Source organism: Choloepus didactylus, chromosome 7, assembly GCF_015220235.1.
Source record: "Choloepus didactylus isolate mChoDid1 chromosome 7, mChoDid1.pri, whole genome shotgun sequence".
Classification (NCBI taxonomy): Eukaryota; Metazoa; Chordata; class Mammalia; order Pilosa; family Megalonychidae; genus Choloepus; species Choloepus didactylus.
The window spans coordinates 135,055,117-135,073,356 of NC_051313.1; the positions used below are offsets into that span (position 1 = coordinate 135,055,117).

Below are 18,240 nucleotides of genomic sequence, written 5' to 3' on the forward strand. Positions count from 1 at the left end.
ATAAGAAAACAAAATTAGATATTTGTCATATTTTTAAGAATAATCAAAGTATACTTGGAAATAAAAACCTATATAACCAAAACCATAATTTGGTAAAAGTAGAAATCAATATGGCAGTTACCAATTGTGTAGAAATTACTAATAATGACAATATTATTTGGTTAAATTTATTGGATACTATTAAACTCACATAAGAAGGAAAATACAGAGTTTTAAATGCTTTTATTACTAGGCAAGAAAGAATGAAAATAAGTGAAGCATTCAATCCAAGAAGTAAAAAATGCAATTTAAAAAAAAAAGAAAAAGCTAAGAAAAGCCAGAGGAAAAACTAATAATGATTAAAGTCAAATTAATGAATTAAAAAGCAAAAATAAAATAAATCCAAGAGCTTACTGTTTGAAAATAGACAAATATCTGGCAAAGATACTTTTTTAAAAGCGAGAAGAAACCAGAAAAACATGTCATTGCGGGATTCAGATACATATTTTTTTAGTTACAAGAGATTTCCCTATGTGACTCAGTTCTTAAAAATTTCATCTTCTCAATACAATAGAAGTATTAACAGAATGGATTGAGGAACATTTGCATATACTAATATCCATGCAAAAAGGTAGGAAAACTGTCTAAGCATTTCTCCTACAGTTTTCCCTCTTCCTGAGCATCCACTGATCACTGCAGGCCCAACGGGGAGGCCCAGGGCTTCTTACAGCACCTGTTACACTCAAGGTCAAGCACACAAGACAGAAGCATATAAGATTACATCAGTTCATCAGTTAGCAGACAGACTGGCAGCTCAGTAAGGGGAAAGACGCACCTCACTGTGCTTTCAAAGGGAATTCCTTTCCAAGCAAATGAAAACAACATGCTTAATTAACTTCCTCAAAGCATTTTCAGAACTCGGCTCCATTTCTGGTCTTTGTCAAGCCGATTATGTACTTCAACACTCGTGGCTTTTCCCCAAAAAGGAGAAGATAGATGAGTTGAAAACATTTCTTAAATACGAATGAATTTGTTAATATGAAAAAAAAATCTCCTGTGGTCCCTACTTTCATAAGAATTGACTAAAGTTATAAAATCAAGTAGAAACACATCTCCCACTCAGTTTTTATACATTCAATCCACCTGCTCCTTCATTACGCCCTTTCAGTAATTTCATTTATTCCCTGCTTTGTTCAAAAAGAATTTAAGGGTGAGTCCTTTGATTTTAGCCCCACATGAACAAACCCTGTCCATGCTGGCTCTGGGTAAAGACTGAGAACAAACATTTGGAGGTTTTAAGATTCAATATAGTCATGTGGGTGTAAGAAAACAATGTAACAATGGAAAACTTTGATCATAAGCACCAAAATTATATAATTTTTTTTTTTAATAACATCTTTCTCATTGGCTGTTTTCCCCATTCCCCATGGACACCATTCTGGGCCCAGCCCTTGTGAAATCATATCCAGGCCATTGCAGGATGCCCCTAACTGGTCGTGCTACTTCCAGCTTTCTCCTGTATGGTTCAACCAACACACCGCTGTCAGATTGACCTGCCTGCCATGCAGCTTTGCATGTGTCATCCCTCAAGCTCAGGACCCTTAAATGGCTCCCACCACAAAAGGAACAAAGCCCACCAACACCTGAGCCAGCCCTCCACTCCCCTGCACGTGCTGCTTTGCAGCTCCATTGGGTTCTCTGTCACTTCACGAGCCCCCCTGCTCTTTTCCTGCCCCCCTCTGGAAGGCCTTTGCTCCTTCTCTGTTGATCACAACCCTAACAATCTTTTGAGACCCTGCTCCCCTAGCGTGTCTGTAAATCCCTAATGAAAACGTTTCAGCAATAGCTAGCCGGCTCTCAATGTCACTGACATGCCATTTATCAGGCAGGACCCAATAAAAATTCATCTTTTTAATAGACCACTGTATTCCTTCTCTTAAACCAGACTAAGCCCCGTGAGACAAATAATTGTCACCCATTTGTTTGTACAAAGTAGGCACTCAGTAAATGCTCAGTAATTAGAACAGTGACCTACTGTACTCTTCTTCATCTGCGTGTTCAGTCACAGAACTAAACTTTCCAAACGGGTTCCATGCCCCAGGGGTACATGGAGGGCACTGGAGAAAACAAGATAAAGATGGAGCATCTTTAAGAAGTTAATTTTACTTTAGTAATTTACACTGTTCTATTTACAACAAAATCAAAATAATATGGAGTAGTTTATAATTTTAAATGAATTTTAAAGACAATAAAATGTAAAAATAAAACAGGAGACTTTAAATACATTTCTGAAAGCCCTCAGCAGTTCACTGGGGCAATGCTTCCAGATCAGCTTTTCTTTCCAGGGGTAAATTCATGTTCTTACACCAGTTGAGGCTGTTTTCATGGAAATGTTTGAGAAACACCCTCTAGATTTTGAATGGGTGATAGGGAAAGAGCAACTCATTTCCATTTTTTTCCCATCACTTGCATTTTAAGACACAATCAACGAACATTTTTGTCTTCATTAAAATAGGTAACTGAATTAACCCCAAGATTTTCTTAAGACTTTAACTCCCTTGATTACAACATTTTTATGATCTCAGATAATACATCTTAAGAATGGGTTTTCATATGACCACTATTAAATTACTCAAATGTTACAAGCTGTTCCAGTTTGCTAATGCTGCCATTATGCAAAATACGAGAAAAAGATTGGTTTTTATAATGGGGATTTATTAAGTTACAAATGTACAGTTCTACAGCCAAAAAAGTGTCCAAACCAAGGTATAATCATGAGTACACCTTCACTGGAGAAAGGCTGTTGGTATCCGGGAAACCTCTGTTAGCTGGGAAGGCATGTGGCTGGTGTCTGCTTGCTCCCAGGTTGTGTTTCAAAATGGTGTTCTCCAAAATGTCTAAACATCAGCCAGCTTCAGAGGTCTGCAACTCCAACCATCTCTGAGCTAAGCCAGCAAGCGTCTGCATCTGTGCCAGCATTTTTAAAGGACTCTAGTAAACTAATCAAGACCCATGCTGATTGGGTGGGGCCACACCTCCATGGAGATAATCTAATCAAAAGTTTCACCTACAGCTGGGTGAGTCACATCTCCATGGAAACAATCTAAATCCAATATCCCACAAGACCGGATTAAAGATCATGGCTTTTTGTGGGGAACATAATATATCCAAACCAGCACACAAGCCCTAAGTGGAAACACATTGTTACAAACAGGAGCAATCACTTGTAAGAACAGCTCAATTGTGGATTTCAAGTATTATACGGAAAAATAACCAAATTTTAGTTCAAAAATCAAAGTAGTATTTTAAAGCATTCTTTGAATATTTAACTTTTATTTCTTATTTTATTGCTTTTTAAATCAGAGGTGATTTTTTTGCTCTACTTTTGGAAATGTGATTCATTATTTAAGCCTGAATAAAAATTTCTTTCAACCTACGAAGATCCTGACAACTTAAATATGTATGTATATATGCATGTATTCTACTCATTACCACCCACACACACATATATACTGTCCATTAACACATATACGTATGTACCATAAATTTAAGGTACACATGTATATGTGTTAAGGGTAGAATTCAGATTTAATTAATAGAATATACACAGGAAACAAGAGAAAAATTAATAACAGACAACTGAATGTTAAAAAGAATCCTTGGACTGATACACTCAGAACACATAATCCATTGTGTGCTTCAAATGAGGACATCAAGCCTGATATTTTTAATATAGGTACTAGAGGAAATATGTCCCTGGAAATTCCCCAAACAAGTTATGTTGTTTAAATTAGCTCTTGAAATGAGTTGTCCTTCCTGATTTCAACACACCCTTCTTCTGAATGTTGATTTGGTCTTCTGAATGTTGATTTGGAATGATGAGGTCAGGTTTCTTCTATGTTTATTTGGGGGAATCTGTCCAGTGTAAAAAAACAAATTGGACTTCCCAATGACACCAGCAAGAAGCAATATTGCTGCTAAGGTCTTGGCCTTATTGGGCTCAATTGCAACTTTAAATCAACAGCTCCCCTGTGGGAAACTAGATACTGCTGCTAATGCTTCTGTCTGAGGATGTGATTTCTTCAAGCTGATTTTATCATGTGTGCCAATTGTTTGCTTTCACAGAGTGCTGAAAGAGAAGGGCAGAAGGTGAAATTTCCTTTTGAAGGTAGCAAGCAAGCATGCACCCATAGCCACTTCAAAATTTAAAACTTTGGTCAGCAAGATGTGACAGAAGGAAGACTGAGAAAGGACTCAGTGTGCCCTTGTTGGCTTGAAGATGGAGGGGACCCAGTGGAAGGTACGATAAGGAACTGAATCCTGCCAACCCCCCAGTGAGTTTGGAAAGGGATCCCGTGTCCTGGATGAAAACTGCAGCCCAGCAACACCTTGATTTTTGGCTGGACGACACATAAGCAGAGAACCCAGCCACATGGTGCCAGACTTCTGACCTTTAGAAACTGTGAAGTAATAATAAATTTGCATGGTTTTAAGCTGCTTTAAAATTTTTTTTTAAATAATGCTAAAAGGTCCTGCGATGGTTCATGTAGCAGATGTGGGCTCAAATTCTAGTTTTGCTACTAACTGAATGAGCTTGTGCCATGTCACCTAAACCTTGAGTCTCATTTCCCATCTGTAATTTGGGGGTAGAGGGGGTAGCAATATCTCCTTTCTAGAGTAGTATGAAGAGTATAGTTTGCCCTTTGCAAACTATAAGGCATCACATAAATGTAAATTTTTACTATAACCCAGCCCAAGTCATTATATTTATATAAATTCTCCATTTCTCTCTCTGAACCCCCACCCCATTATAATTGATCATACAATTACATGGAAGTTGATTTTCTGAAATATTTCTTTATGAAAAGGTGACTTTCAAGGCATTTTTTAAATCTAAAAATAGTTTTACTGAGGGGGTAATGCCTCCTTCAACAAGTTTGAAATGTATTTTGGGACCCACACCCCTACCCCACCACTAACCCCTGTTCTCCTTTTGGAGCAGTGTCCAGCTCCACACTCACCATCCACGTCACACCCACAAGCACACACAGCTCAAAGGCTCCTCTCCTCTCAGCTCCTAACAAACAACACTCAATCAGCACTTTCTCACTGGTGATCTCATCCAGTTCTCCCATGCCTGAGGTAAGAAGGGGGTGAAATGTCCCTGTGCGAGGAATGGCTGGCTCCGGCCACACCACCAGCCCAGAGCAGAGCCGAGGCCTGGAACCCAAGGCATCTTATTGCAGGGTGGGTGCCCGTCCCCAACCCCAGGCCGACCCCAACCCCAGGCAACCTGGCCACCCTGGTTTGGCAGAGGACAGGGAGAACCAGACGGTGCACTCTTGCTCCTTACCTGGGGTGACACCGGATTTGCCAACCCCCTCCGGACACCCTGTTCACGTGCCCTGGCGGTGCCAAAGTCCCAGGGCCAGGCTGGGAGCCAGGACATGCCATGCAGGCAATGTATGGGTTTCTGGACTTGTTTACTTTCAGTTAAACTGGCTTGGCTTCAAAAAATAAAAGCAGGCTTACCAATAACCAGAAATCTCAGAACTCACCTCAAGAAAACCTTCACGTTCCTTTTATTTGAACTTGTTCAATGTTATTCATCTTAACCACTGCCCCACTCCCCTAAGGGACAACATGCCAGATCACTAAGGAACTGCAAGATAAAATGGCTAACATTAGACTTCATTTCCTCCTTATCAAGGCCTGAATTCTAGCTTTAAAATAAGACAAGGTAAAACTGAGGACCAATATTGCACTGATAAAATTGAAAAAGGTGAAGGCAGAAATGGAATTCAAAGCACAACTTCTTTATACACATCAGCAATTAATTCAGTAAATTCATCATTTAGAGCCCCATTTCTAGCTTCTCTGTTGACTCACTTCATGATAAGCCAAAAATACATATTAAGAGTACTAGTCAGTAATGTCAATGGAAAAGGATTTGGATCCTTTTCCAATAAATAAAAGGAAGCTGTGAGAATGTACTTTGTATTTGTGGGGAAGAGACAAGCACTGTGATATATGGAGTAAGTACATGGGTTCAGCTGTAATTCCAGTTCCAATATTAGCAAGTCAGATACACACCACCTCATTATTTCTCTAATGAATCACCCTCCATTTCCCGCCCTTCTATAGCTGAACCCCGGGGAGGAACTCTGGTTAGTCTTAGGGAGTGCCCATCGGCCCCAGTCATGCCCTCAGATACATCAAAACACATTGTAAATGATCATGTGAAATAATTTCTCTTATATATCCCTTCATTGATGTAGATAATTGAGAAGGGAGTGCATTCTCTTGGGACTTACAGAGTTGGGAGTAAAGGGAAGCTCGGAATTACTGACTAATGAAGAATTGAAATGCTTTTCAGGAGTCTTGCATTCTTTTTCTCATTAGATACGGGATCCTAGGCAAGCCATGAACTTGAAACCATTGCATCCTCTATGAAATGGATGTAATATTTGCTCCACTTACCTCACGGGATTATTCTCAAACGTTCTCTAAAAAGCGCATGTAAAACTACATAAAGAAAAAATATTATAATTGCTTTAACAAATTACTTGAAATTTATTTCTCATAATATGGAGTTGGATACTATCTTTAGAGTCTAACGAAAAACTAGATTTGTTATCTAAGAAATGAAAGTAATTGAATTACAGAAAGGCCTAATTATAGTTCTCCTCCAAATTCACTAGATTCATAATTTACACTGCAATTAGTTTGCTGGTTAGGGCATTGATTAAAATCACTGCTGTATAAATTGGTCCATTCAATAATTCCTTGGAAATGCAAATTCAAGTTAAGCAAACAATCAGCACACTTTAAAGATGAAATACTGTTGACATTCTAAGGAGATGTTTAAGAACATTAAGAAACCATCACCCCAAAATGTTTAAAAACCATCTTGATTTCCTCAAAACTGAATTATTACAAAATGAATTTTGAATTAAAAGTCAATTGTAAACCTTTGTACCCAGGTATTATTAAGAGCCTATAACATTCAATAAAATGATGATAACCCCAGGACAAGAAAGTGAGATTTCGGTTTTGCAGACTGAAGTTCCAGTTCTTAACCAACCTCTGGCACTTGAATTTAGCTGAGTCCTGCCTGGAATACTAATCAAATGGAAATGATCTTATAGTACCACTCCAATGTAAATCCTTTGTTTAAAAATGGTAAGAAGGAAATTCATTCCTCTAATAGATTTTGAAAGATAAGAACTCACCTTAGATAGCATTTAGTCCAACCCTACTTTACAGAAATAATGGCTTTGACTCTTGAAAGCATTTTTATTAGAATGACCAAAGACCTATATTACTGGTTATTCTCTAGATAATGACCAATTCCTGTGCACTGGCAGTACGAATTATCATGCAAACAAGAAAGTCTGCAGCAAGTGAAGGCATTTCACTTGCCCCCACTTCTTTTAAGAAACAGTTAAGGTAGCAAGAGTTGCTTCCATAAATGATATTACAGATTCTTGTAATTTTTGTAAATTGTGAACGTAGGATTTAATAGTGATTTGGCTATTTCCTGGAGGATACGGTTGAATATGTCTAGAAACGTGCAGAAGAACAAAAGTTAACACACTTGATTTCCTGCTCCACATTTATTGGGACTAGAGAGTCTGGAACAGCTATTTTCCTCCCAAAGAATTGGAAAAATATCATACAATAGCAATTTCTTAAATATATAACCAAACTTTCTGGCTCAAGAATCAATGTGAGATGAAATAGCCTATAGATATCAATTGTGACAGCTTTATAAAATTTCATTCATCTAAGGCATTTCTGAAATTGTCCCTAAAGCTACACATATACACATGGTTCCATATACATAAAGGTCTCCATTCAAAATCAGAAAGAAAAGTCTTTTAGAAGCACTGGGTAGGGAAGGCTAAAATAATACATATTTAGATTCTGAATAATTTTTAAGAGAAAATTTGGGATTCAAAAAACACTGATTTACATTCAAATAAACACAGATTTGCAAACCTGGATAGGTAAGATTTTCATGATGCAGGCTACAAGAAAATTCACACTGTGACATTTGTTTTTCAAAGGCCTCTTTCAAAATACAGATTTCAAGTCCAGCGCAAACACTCATGGCGTGAACAAACAGAATGCCTAAAATTCTAAACTTCGCTTACGTTTGGGCTTTCCTCCTCATCTCTCTACCTAAAAACGAGAGAAAAATCCCTTGATGGAGCAACAGCTAACATTGTGCATTACATTCAATAGTATTTCTGGGTGATGTGTTATTACATCCAGACTACAATTTGATAAAGGATTTTTCATGTCTATTTCAAATGGACTACCCTACTCCAAACACAAAAAGTTGCTTGCCACAACATCTAAATATTCTTATCTGTACCCATATGTCTTCCTAGAACAGAAAGAGAATAATTAGGAAAGGTTAAAGCTGACAGACAGAGGAAGGAGACAAGGTTAAACTCTTTTTAAACTGGCCAATTATCCAAAACTAAAGTTGTCAGCACTCTCCTGGTAAACAAAACCTTTAGATCGTTGTGGGTCTTGCTTTTTGATGCACCAGTGAGAGAGAGAGAGAGGGAGGGAGAGGGAGACAGATAGATATGTTTGGGGTTAACCTAACTTGCTCCTGTGGATTCAGACAATCTCACACAGGCCAATTCATTTAGCTGTTTAAGGAAGAAGTAACCATTTTACAGGCAATTTTCAACATTTTAAATGTTAAATCCAGTTACTTAAAATCTATCTGGCAGACAACCCTGCCCCTACACCCACCCACCCCTGCCAAAGTAGCTGATTCTGTTATTGTATCTCTGTGAGAAAACAAGTTCCTTCAGTCTTTCCAAGGGAAGAGATGTTTTCTCCCACCTTTACTCCAAATTCGCCAGCTCTCCCTCTGAATACATGGCATGTCAGATTATTTAGAAATCATCTCCTGTTTAAAGACACTTTGTGGAACCAAGCTTAGAGGGTTCACTAATGGAGGAGTACATTACCATTACTGATATTCTGGTTTCAAAAATTCAATTTCAGCTGAGTTCTTGTGATCCCCTGAGCAGTTATAAATGCCCTTTTACCTATAATGAGGCAGTAGTCTATGTGTAAGAAAAAGCATATTAACTACTCAACTATATATACATTTATATTTATATTAATACAAAAGACCTTGAAAGAAGAGGGGTTTTTTTTTCTGAAGTGTTTAGAAGGAAAGTGAAGACACTTAATATTGAAAAATTTTCTAATAAGTGATTAAAAATGTATTTGGTTGGTTGTCATTCAAAAGTTTTCCCCGAGTTCTCATCTATGTTCTATACAAACTGTAAATTACATGTACATGACCAATAGATGTACTATACAAATATCAAGTAGCAGTATATACATGTTCTTCAAATATACACATTCCCACTTTGTATACATCCCATTACGGAGGCAAAGCATTATCCATTAATAATAGGTAAAGGATAGCAGCAATTTAACAAACTAGTTACCCCAGTTAACTCAGAAAATATTCTAAGTCCTGATGGTTCCTGATATTATAACCCTGGCTTCAAGGAAATTTCTCCATTAACATTTAGTCCAGTTATCACAAAGCACCTTGCTACATAGCTAATGGTAACTACTGTCACCCTGTCATTGGAGAAAAGGTTTTGTCTTTTCAAAACCTGACTAGTGGTAGGATGGGAAAAATAAGTCACAATGAGGTGATAAAAATCCAAACTATTTAAGATAGATAAAGCATTTAAATTTTATTTCTTACCTATTTTTACTGTTTTGTCAGTGCTTGAGTACATAAAGTACTCTCATTGCCCTAACAGATGCTGAAAGAGCAGTACTCAATTCTGTTGAGAACAGAGCTGCTCTGAATTCTTTGAAAATATACCAATAACTTGATTGTCAATTTGTTTCCTTACAAACAGAGATGGCATGATATTATATTATTTACTGTTTTAAAAGAGTTATGATTATGAATTTATATTCTTGGGTAAGTTACAAACTTGCAACCCAAATTTCATATATAATAGGCAAAAAAATCTTTAGGTTGACTTATAATAAATCATATTGGCCACAGAAGGGAAGACAGAATGGCTTTTAAGTAAACATCTATTCTGCGTGCACTACTAGGTATATCAATGCATGCCCAATGGATAGAAATTCTAGGTAGGTTGTAAATTATTTGGATTCTAGGTGTACATATGGACCTTAATATTTGCTCTTGGTGAAGACTTTTGGGTCCAATTTTAAATTTATTGAGTGTAGAAACATAAATCCCAGGAAAGATCTCTATTATCTATGGAGAACCAGTCCTACCCTATGCATATTTTTCTAGACCACAGCTACTGGCTGCAAGAGAAAAGTGAGTCACCTTGGAAAAGTTCTGCTTGCCGAGGTAGGGACACTCATTTAGACCATACTGCTTTACATGCTGCAACCCTTTTATCGGGAAGGGACAACTCCCTCTGCACAGCAGTTTCTCCTGCTTGAAGCTGAGCTCACACAGGAGAAACCTATTGCACGGCTGCCAAGTCACCATGGGAAGATGGAGAGCAACACACCAAGTAGCCAGGAGGGACAGAACAGAAAGTACTCTTGTTGCCCTAACAGATGCATCCTGCTTTAGAGCTTTTCTGCGAATTTTCCCTTAAACAGTCCTATCCTTTCCCCCTTCCATGGGATTTCCCCCATGTTTCCCACGGTGGCCAAATGAACACAGAGCAGACTCCCGCATCTCAGTTATTGTGTATGTTGCCAACCATAACAACACATTTTAACAACACATTTATTACATCGATTGTTCACTTGGGTTCCTTGAATCATGCTGGAAGCTGAACAGCCCAGTGGGATCCTTTCGATGATAAAATGATGATGTGCTGGTTCCTCCGAAAAGCCCCAAAGCTTTCAGACGTGCATCAGCGCAGCCTGGGGAATCCAGTTCTCTTTACACAGGAACACACGGCCCAGGGTTCAGCCTTTTCTAATGCTGAACAATGGCAGGCAAGTTCAAAGTCGGGACACAAGAGGCACTTCCAAAGTTTGGCAAGGAGAAGGAGGAGAGTTCACTAAATGGAGCTTTGTCACTGTGCTGTCCCATATAATCCACACGTCTGTCACACACAAACTCAGCGGAGATCTTTAGGTTGTTGACGGGTCGTGTTTTTTCTTCTTGCCCCGGCAGGACTTGCAGACACAGCAGATTATACATGGGGAAGCCAGGAGGAGCAGGGGAGAAGTGACCAAGGCAATGATGCCCAATCCTACAAGAATTCCCACCACCTGGAAATTCAGAAGAAGAGCAGATTTCAGCAGCTACATCTTCCTATAAACATACTTATGACTCCACCATACCCGAGTACAGGCAATTAGTTACAGTCATAAGACTTTACAGCCAGTGCCCAGAAGTGGACTGAACTGGATGTAAACCAGAGAGGCACAAAGGACTAAATCAGACAAGAAGAACGAACTAAATCTAACTCAAGCTCTGCCATAGCTCAAGTAGAGTCATGGACTGTTGGTGTTGGTTCTTTCGCTACCTGCATTCCTTAAGAGTCCCATAAGGATGTTAATAATGATTCGTAGGATATTAACTTGACTCCCTCAAAAGGAAGATGAGAACATGGCCTTTAATAAATATGAAACACTGTTAAAAATAAACCATGATACCCTTTGAATCTGCCAAGTAAACACACAATGGCATGTACAGAGGAATCCAAGCCCCACCAGAGGCTCAAAGGATTTCAGAGGACTGCCTTTTATAGCTAGTAAGGCTTAAAGGATTTTAGTAAAGTCATTCCACCTTTTAATTTTTTCGAAGGCTGGAGCATCCGCCTTCTGCAGGTCACTGTTAATTGCTTGGCTGCTCTGATACCCCTGTATCTCCTCTTGTCCTCAAGGGGCCTGTGCTGGTGAATTAACCTCAGGCAGTTGCTCCAGAACTTTCCCTAGCACCCCCCAGCACTCCCCAGAACCTTCCAGGCTGGGAGGGGAGAATAGGTGATAGAGTGGGGAGGACGGCTAGGTGGACTCCTTAAGCCATCATAAATCTGGTTGATTCCATGCTCCCTTTAAGGTGAGGTACCTGTGTTCGGTTCCACATCACTGATGCTCTGGAGTGGCCCAGTTTATTCCTACAAGGCCCTTTGTCATAATGTCTGAGGAAAATGTCATTCTGAAAAGCAAAGAAAGAAGTTTCAGTAAACGTGCAGAGTTCTGAATTGAGAGAGGGACACAAACCACAACAGATCACCTTATCGCAATCAAAGGGTGTCTCTAGTGACTAATGATGCCCTCTAGGAATTCCAGTTGGTAATCTTTAGGAAATATCTCAGTAGTTTTGTAAATCATCAAGTAGAAACAGACCACAATAAATGAGACTCTTGATTGATCCTAAAAAAAGAATAATGACCTTCTGCTCAATTTTTCTAAGGAAGAAGTCTCTAGCAGAGGTGCAAATGGAAGGGGAGGATTGAGAATAGGGCAGCTAGAAGGCTGTTGTTGTAAACCAGAGGAGAGAAATGCAATGGCTGAGGGGTGGAGAACAGGAAAATACAGTCATAGAACTAGGTAGGATCATAAGGTAGAAGAAATCACAGAAGAGGGGAGAGCCGCTGGGTAGAAGGCAGTGACTTTGTCTAATAAAATCTATTATAGAAACAGATTTTGCTGGGAAGATGATGAATATAGTTATATTTGAGAGATATCTGAGACAACAAAGAAGTACTTTTCAAAAGTCATCTGACTATATAGATCTGGAATCTGGAACAAAGACTTGGGAATCAGTGTACCTGGAATGGAAGCAACTGTAGAAGTGGATGGTACCCAGGAAGCTGTGTAGAGAGAGAAGCAAAAAGCCTGTTGAACACAACTACTTAAAGAATGGGTCAAAGAAGGGCTTGGAAAGGCAACTGAAAAGTGACAAGACAGGCAGAAAGGAAAGCAAAAGAGATGGTATCCCTTGAAATGAAGGTGAAGAGAGTGCTCAAGATGTTGAATGCAGCAAAGTGGCTAGGTACTATAGGGACTGAAATACTTTTTGGATTTTACCACTAAGAAATCCTCCAAACTTCGGAAAGAATAGAACCAAGGTGTGACTATGGGGCAATCGTAGTAAATTGCATAGTGGAATGCATGGTAGGTAAGTGTCAACAGCAAGAGGGAAATACACTTTGGGAAGCTTGGCTTCTAAAGGATGGAGAGAAATAGAGGGGTGGTAAGGGAAAGATGTGGGCTTGAGAAAAGGTTTACTCATTTTTAAATGGGATGAACTTGAATGCATGGATCTGTTGAGAGAGCAGACATTAGCTGAAGTCACAGGAGAGAGAAGAGATAACTGATGGGGTCAAGTCCCTGAGGACAGGGATGGGAATAGCATTGCAAAGCAGACAGTGAAGACCACCTCATCCCCTGAAACTGTAGCGATGAGGACCAAAACAGGAGATCACCCCAGCAAAACTCAAAATCACTCTGTTTAGTGTGTCTTGGATTTTGGATAATCACCCTTCTCTTGGCCCCATGTTCTAAAGCTTCCCTTTAAACAAAGATGACCACCACCATCTGACACAGAACACTTGTCTAGAGAAAAACATCATGACCAACAAGCCAATGCCCCTGGCTAAAACAGGGAAAATGAGGTCTTGAAAAACAGTGACAAGAACAAGATGCTTCAACATATGAAATCTGTGTCTCCAGCCATTTGACATCTGTACCATTTCTTCTTGAGTGCCAGAACAGCGCGTTCTTTGCAACAGCATACCCCAAACAAATTTCAGCCACAAGATGGAGAGCTCTGGCACACAGATTCAATCCACTGTACTCCTGCCTTCTAAAGAGAACCTCATGAGCCCAGCCCGCTCCTCAGTATGAACCCAATCAGTATCCTGGTTGGACCTGAAGGGAAAATATTTTCTTTCATTTGTAAAGCATGAAGGGCATACGATGAGTTAAATCCTCATCCAGAACACCATTCATTTGGAATTACGGTAGGTCTCAAATATCAAACACAATTGTAATTCAAGGAGTTATGATTACTCCACTTTTTAAAAAGAATGAAAACTATTTCTTTCAACTTGAGCTGCTGAGCTGCTAGAGTCACTAAAATGTCAATTTTCTTCTACCCAATTTATGGCTCTTCTCAAAACACCGAGACCAAGCCAATTAAGATTCTTGCTCATAGATGTCATCCTTATAAAACTTATCTAATATTCAGTTAAAAACCAGCACGTGTCGGCCAACATGCATTACCTGTCAGTGCACACTCACTGAGCACATATGTTATCAAAGCACGACACAAATTGCTTATCAAATTGAAGCAAATCAAGCAGTTAAAATGAAAGGTTGAGGGGAATAAAATGGCAGTCCAACTATGACTGTGGGCTCACACCGATATGGATATATGTAATAGGTCCAATTTCCAGAAAATAGGGCATACTTATAAACAATTGAGGCTCACCCAAACTTTAAAACACTGGAATTGAAGTTAAGACTTTCTCACCACCTTTTAACTCTGAAGTTACTATTAGCCTTATATGCTGGTTTGGATATATTATGTCCCCCCAAAAAGCCATATTCTTTAATGTAATCTTGTGGGGACAGACTGATTAGTTTGTTGATTAGGGTGGAACCTCTGATTAAATTATTTCCATGGAGATGTGTACCCTCACGCTAGGTCTTGATTAGTTCACTGGAGTATTTAAGAGAGAAGCTAAGAGCCGACACACAGCCAGATGCTTGCTGATGCTTGGAGATGCATGGAGACATGGACAGGACATTTGGAGATGCTAAGAGAAAAAGCCCAGAGGTTGCCCCAGAGAAGCTAAGAGAGGACCCACAGATGCTTAGAGAGAAACGCCCTGTAAGAAAGAAGCAAGAAGGCACAGGAGCTGAGAGAAAGGAGCGAAGACAGATGCCCAGAGACATTTTAGAAAAAGCCATTTTGAAACACAACCTGGAAGCAAAGGACCAGCAGATGCCAGCCACATGCTTTCCCAGCTGACAGAGGTGTTCCAGACACCATCGGCCGTTCTTCAGTGAAGGTATCCTCTTGTTGATGCCTTAGTTTGGACGCTTTTATGGCTGTAGGACTGTAGATTTGTAACTTAATAAATCCCCTTTATAAAAGCCAATCCATTTCTGGTGTTTTGCATAATGGCAACTTTAGCAAACTAGAACACCTTGACTCAAGGCTACGTGAAACTGCACCTGAGTTTGAGAAGACATACTTCAAGAATGGTGAGGACCTTTCCCATACTGTCAACACCCCCTTTCATATGAACAAGTTAGGGTGCTCACTGCCTAGATACCCCTGAAGATGGAGAAAGAGATTAAGTGAGAGGAAGGAGTAGCAACAAACAAGGTAAGATTGAACAAAGGTCTATGAATACTGAAATTTCATACAATTATATATATATTTTTGGATGCTGGGGTGTTGGAATGGCTAGAAGGAGGTAAATGACATGGTGGAACTGAAGCCTATAGTATCCTTTGGGATTTGCTCTATAGCTGCTCACTGAATTGTGCCTTGAAGATCTTCACCTTTCTGTCTATACCTTGTATTGCATAATAGGGAAGGAATTGAGACTGGAACCGTAACCCACAACAGTTTTTGAAATTACCTATATGACTGCTTGTTGAGCTGTGTATTGAGAGATGACACCTTTCTGTATGTGTGTTATATTTTACAATAATGGAAATGGCTGAAGTTGTGAAACTGTGACCCATGACATTCTTTGAGATTTGCTCTCTAACTATTTGTGAAATCATACATTGAAAGTTATCATTGTTCGGTATACATGTTAAAGTTCACAATTTAAAAAATGAAGAAAAAAAAAAAGAATAGTGAGGGAAAGTGGAGACTAGGCCAGTCCCCTTTAGCTGAGAAGGGAGCACTGACAAAACAGTAGCACTGCCATGGTCAGCCAATGAATAAGAGATAGAGAGCTATTTAACAGAGGCCATTGATTTGAACAGTCTTTTTTTTTTTTAATTAAAAAAGAGGAGTGCAACAACCTAATTGTGGTAGGCAGAATAATGGTCCCCTGAAAATGTTCACAACCTAATCCCAGGAACCTATGAATATGTTACCTTAGGTGGCAAAAGGGGCTTTGCAGGTGCAATTAAGAGATGGGGAGATTATCCTGGATTATCCAGTGTGTCCAATCTAATCACATTTGTTCTTAAAAAAGGAGACCCTTTCTGGACTGTGGTTAGAGGGAGATGTCACAGAAGAGGGGTCAGAGGAATACAACGTTGCTGGCTTTGAAGAACGAGGTGGGCTACAAACCAAGGAACCCAGGCAGCCTCTGGAAGCTGGAAATGGCAAACAGATTCTCCCCTAGAGCTTCAAAAAGGAAACACAGCCCTGCCAACACCTTGTTTTTAGCTCAGTGAGACCCATGTCAGACTTCTAATCCACAGAACTGTAACATAACAAATCTGTGTTGTTTTAAGCCACTAAATTTGTGGTGGTTTGTACAGCAGCAAAATGAATACACGAATGGTCCTTTACATAATAGAATGAGAAAATACCTCCAAAGTGGGAAATGGTCCTATATCAAAAGCATGCCTTTGAAGCAAAAGGGACACACCTAAGGTAACGAAGGAGAGGTTTTATAAATAGCTAAATAACAGGCTCAGGAAGTCTCATTGAGAAAAATAAATTCCTTTTGCAAGACAAAAATAGACTCAGTATTTTACAAGGAAACCCTGTAGGATACTGGCTATGGTTCAGATACAGTATACGGAAAGCTCCATGAAGACCATATGTTTAGCCTCTTCCAGGTGGAACTTACATCCAGGTTCTGGAGACAGTACCAGCAAAACGTGTGCTTGCAGTTCTTGCACATCATCTGAGCACAGCCTTCGTTGCGTTCAATATAAACCCGGCAAACTGGGCATTGCTTAATGGGGGCTTCGGTGTCTGTCCCAAAGAGGGCCCTAGAAATGAAATGGATGAGAAATTATGGGATGGGCATCAGGAATAGGATTTTATTAAAAAAAAAGGATGGCAAGGGTGACACTAACCAGTGCTGCAGGAAGAATGGTCTGAATATAATCAACCAATCAATCAGTTAATTATCAATTCCCTTCTAGACTCAACTTTATTATCATCATCTGGATTTCCAGTGTACCCCGCAGGTAAATGCTTAACTCTTAGCTATCCCTGCTTTATTTGCTACCAAGGAAAAAGACAGGGGTAAAAATAGGAGAGGTACAGACCACCAGTTGTTCAGATAACTCAAAACAAGAATCTCAATTTAATGGTCTTTGGCTTTGAGTGGATTAAATAATTTTACTTTCCATAGACTACTTGGCTCACCATTTTGCAAATTAATATTTCCTTCTCTGAGCACACATTTTTATGCAGCAGATTCAAATTGGGCATACATAATCTATTTAATAATCTGTTCATTGAACAAACAGTGGAGGGGGCAACAACCAATACTTTAATATTATTGAAAAGATTATAAAAAAAAAAAAGCCCTGTTCCAAATGATGAATAGCCCATCACAGGTGCACAGTCTAAAGGGACATAGAAAATAAGAAGTGGAACAAATTGGGGCGGGGGATGGGAAGAGAAGGGAGATGAAACATAGCACTGGGCTATATTTTATCTACTGTTCATCAAAACCACCACCCAGCACTCAGAGACATCAAGTTCACAAAATGTTACCAAATCTATGGGCTGATTTGGTACTTACATAGTACATGGAGCAGTTTTTATTTTAATCCCTCCCCTTTTTTTTTTTCGGAGTAGTAAACAGACTCAAAGAGGCTGAGTTGCAGATACCATGCAGATACCATGTGACAGTGTCACAACTCAAATCCTCATCTGAGTTGTTGGCACTGCCCATGCCACACAGAGACCTCCTGCTGTGGCAGGGAATGGGGGGACCACCGGTTAAAATCTGGCTAAGCAGTCACATATCTGTAATGTGTATTAGATCTTCTTTTACCTCTTGGTTTGTCTGGTCTGAGATTCAAGCACAACATCATAGCCAGGTAGCATTAAAATTCCTGAAGAATGGCTCTACACACTCCAAGGGCACTGGGTGATCAAGCCAACTGGAGTATAACACTGGTATTTCTGTTCTCGCTAATGGGTAACAGCCATCGCATCAAGCAAAGCAAAAGCTCAAACACCACGTTCTCTCACTCTGACCCCTGCTGCTTCTATAAATACTCTCCATATTAAAAGGTACAGATTTAATTGAGTCTCATCATAACAAAATCTCAGCACTGGCACCATTTTCCAGAGCACCGAGTATTAAGAGA

At 39.5% G+C, this 18,240-nt stretch overlaps 1 protein-coding gene across 2 annotated transcripts in view; it reads right to left on the reverse strand.

Moving 5' to 3' along the window:
- Positions 1 to 7,576: 7,576 nt before the first annotated feature.
- The window catches only part of RNF144B (ring finger protein 144B), a 191,432-nt gene continuing 180,768 nt past the window's right edge, over positions 7,577 to 18,240 (reverse strand). For both annotated transcript variants that reach the window (XM_037842617.1, XM_037842616.1), the window contains exons 6-8: positions 16,758 to 16,902; positions 12,050 to 12,139; positions 7,577 to 11,247 (exon numbers count right to left, since the gene is read on the reverse strand). In XM_037842617.1, the coding sequence (XP_037698545.1) occupies positions 11,107 to 11,247; positions 12,050 to 12,139; positions 16,758 to 16,902 (376 nt within the window). In that variant the 3' untranslated portion in view covers positions 7,577 to 11,106. The remainder of the gene's footprint in view (positions 11,248 to 12,049; positions 12,140 to 16,757; positions 16,903 to 18,240) is intronic.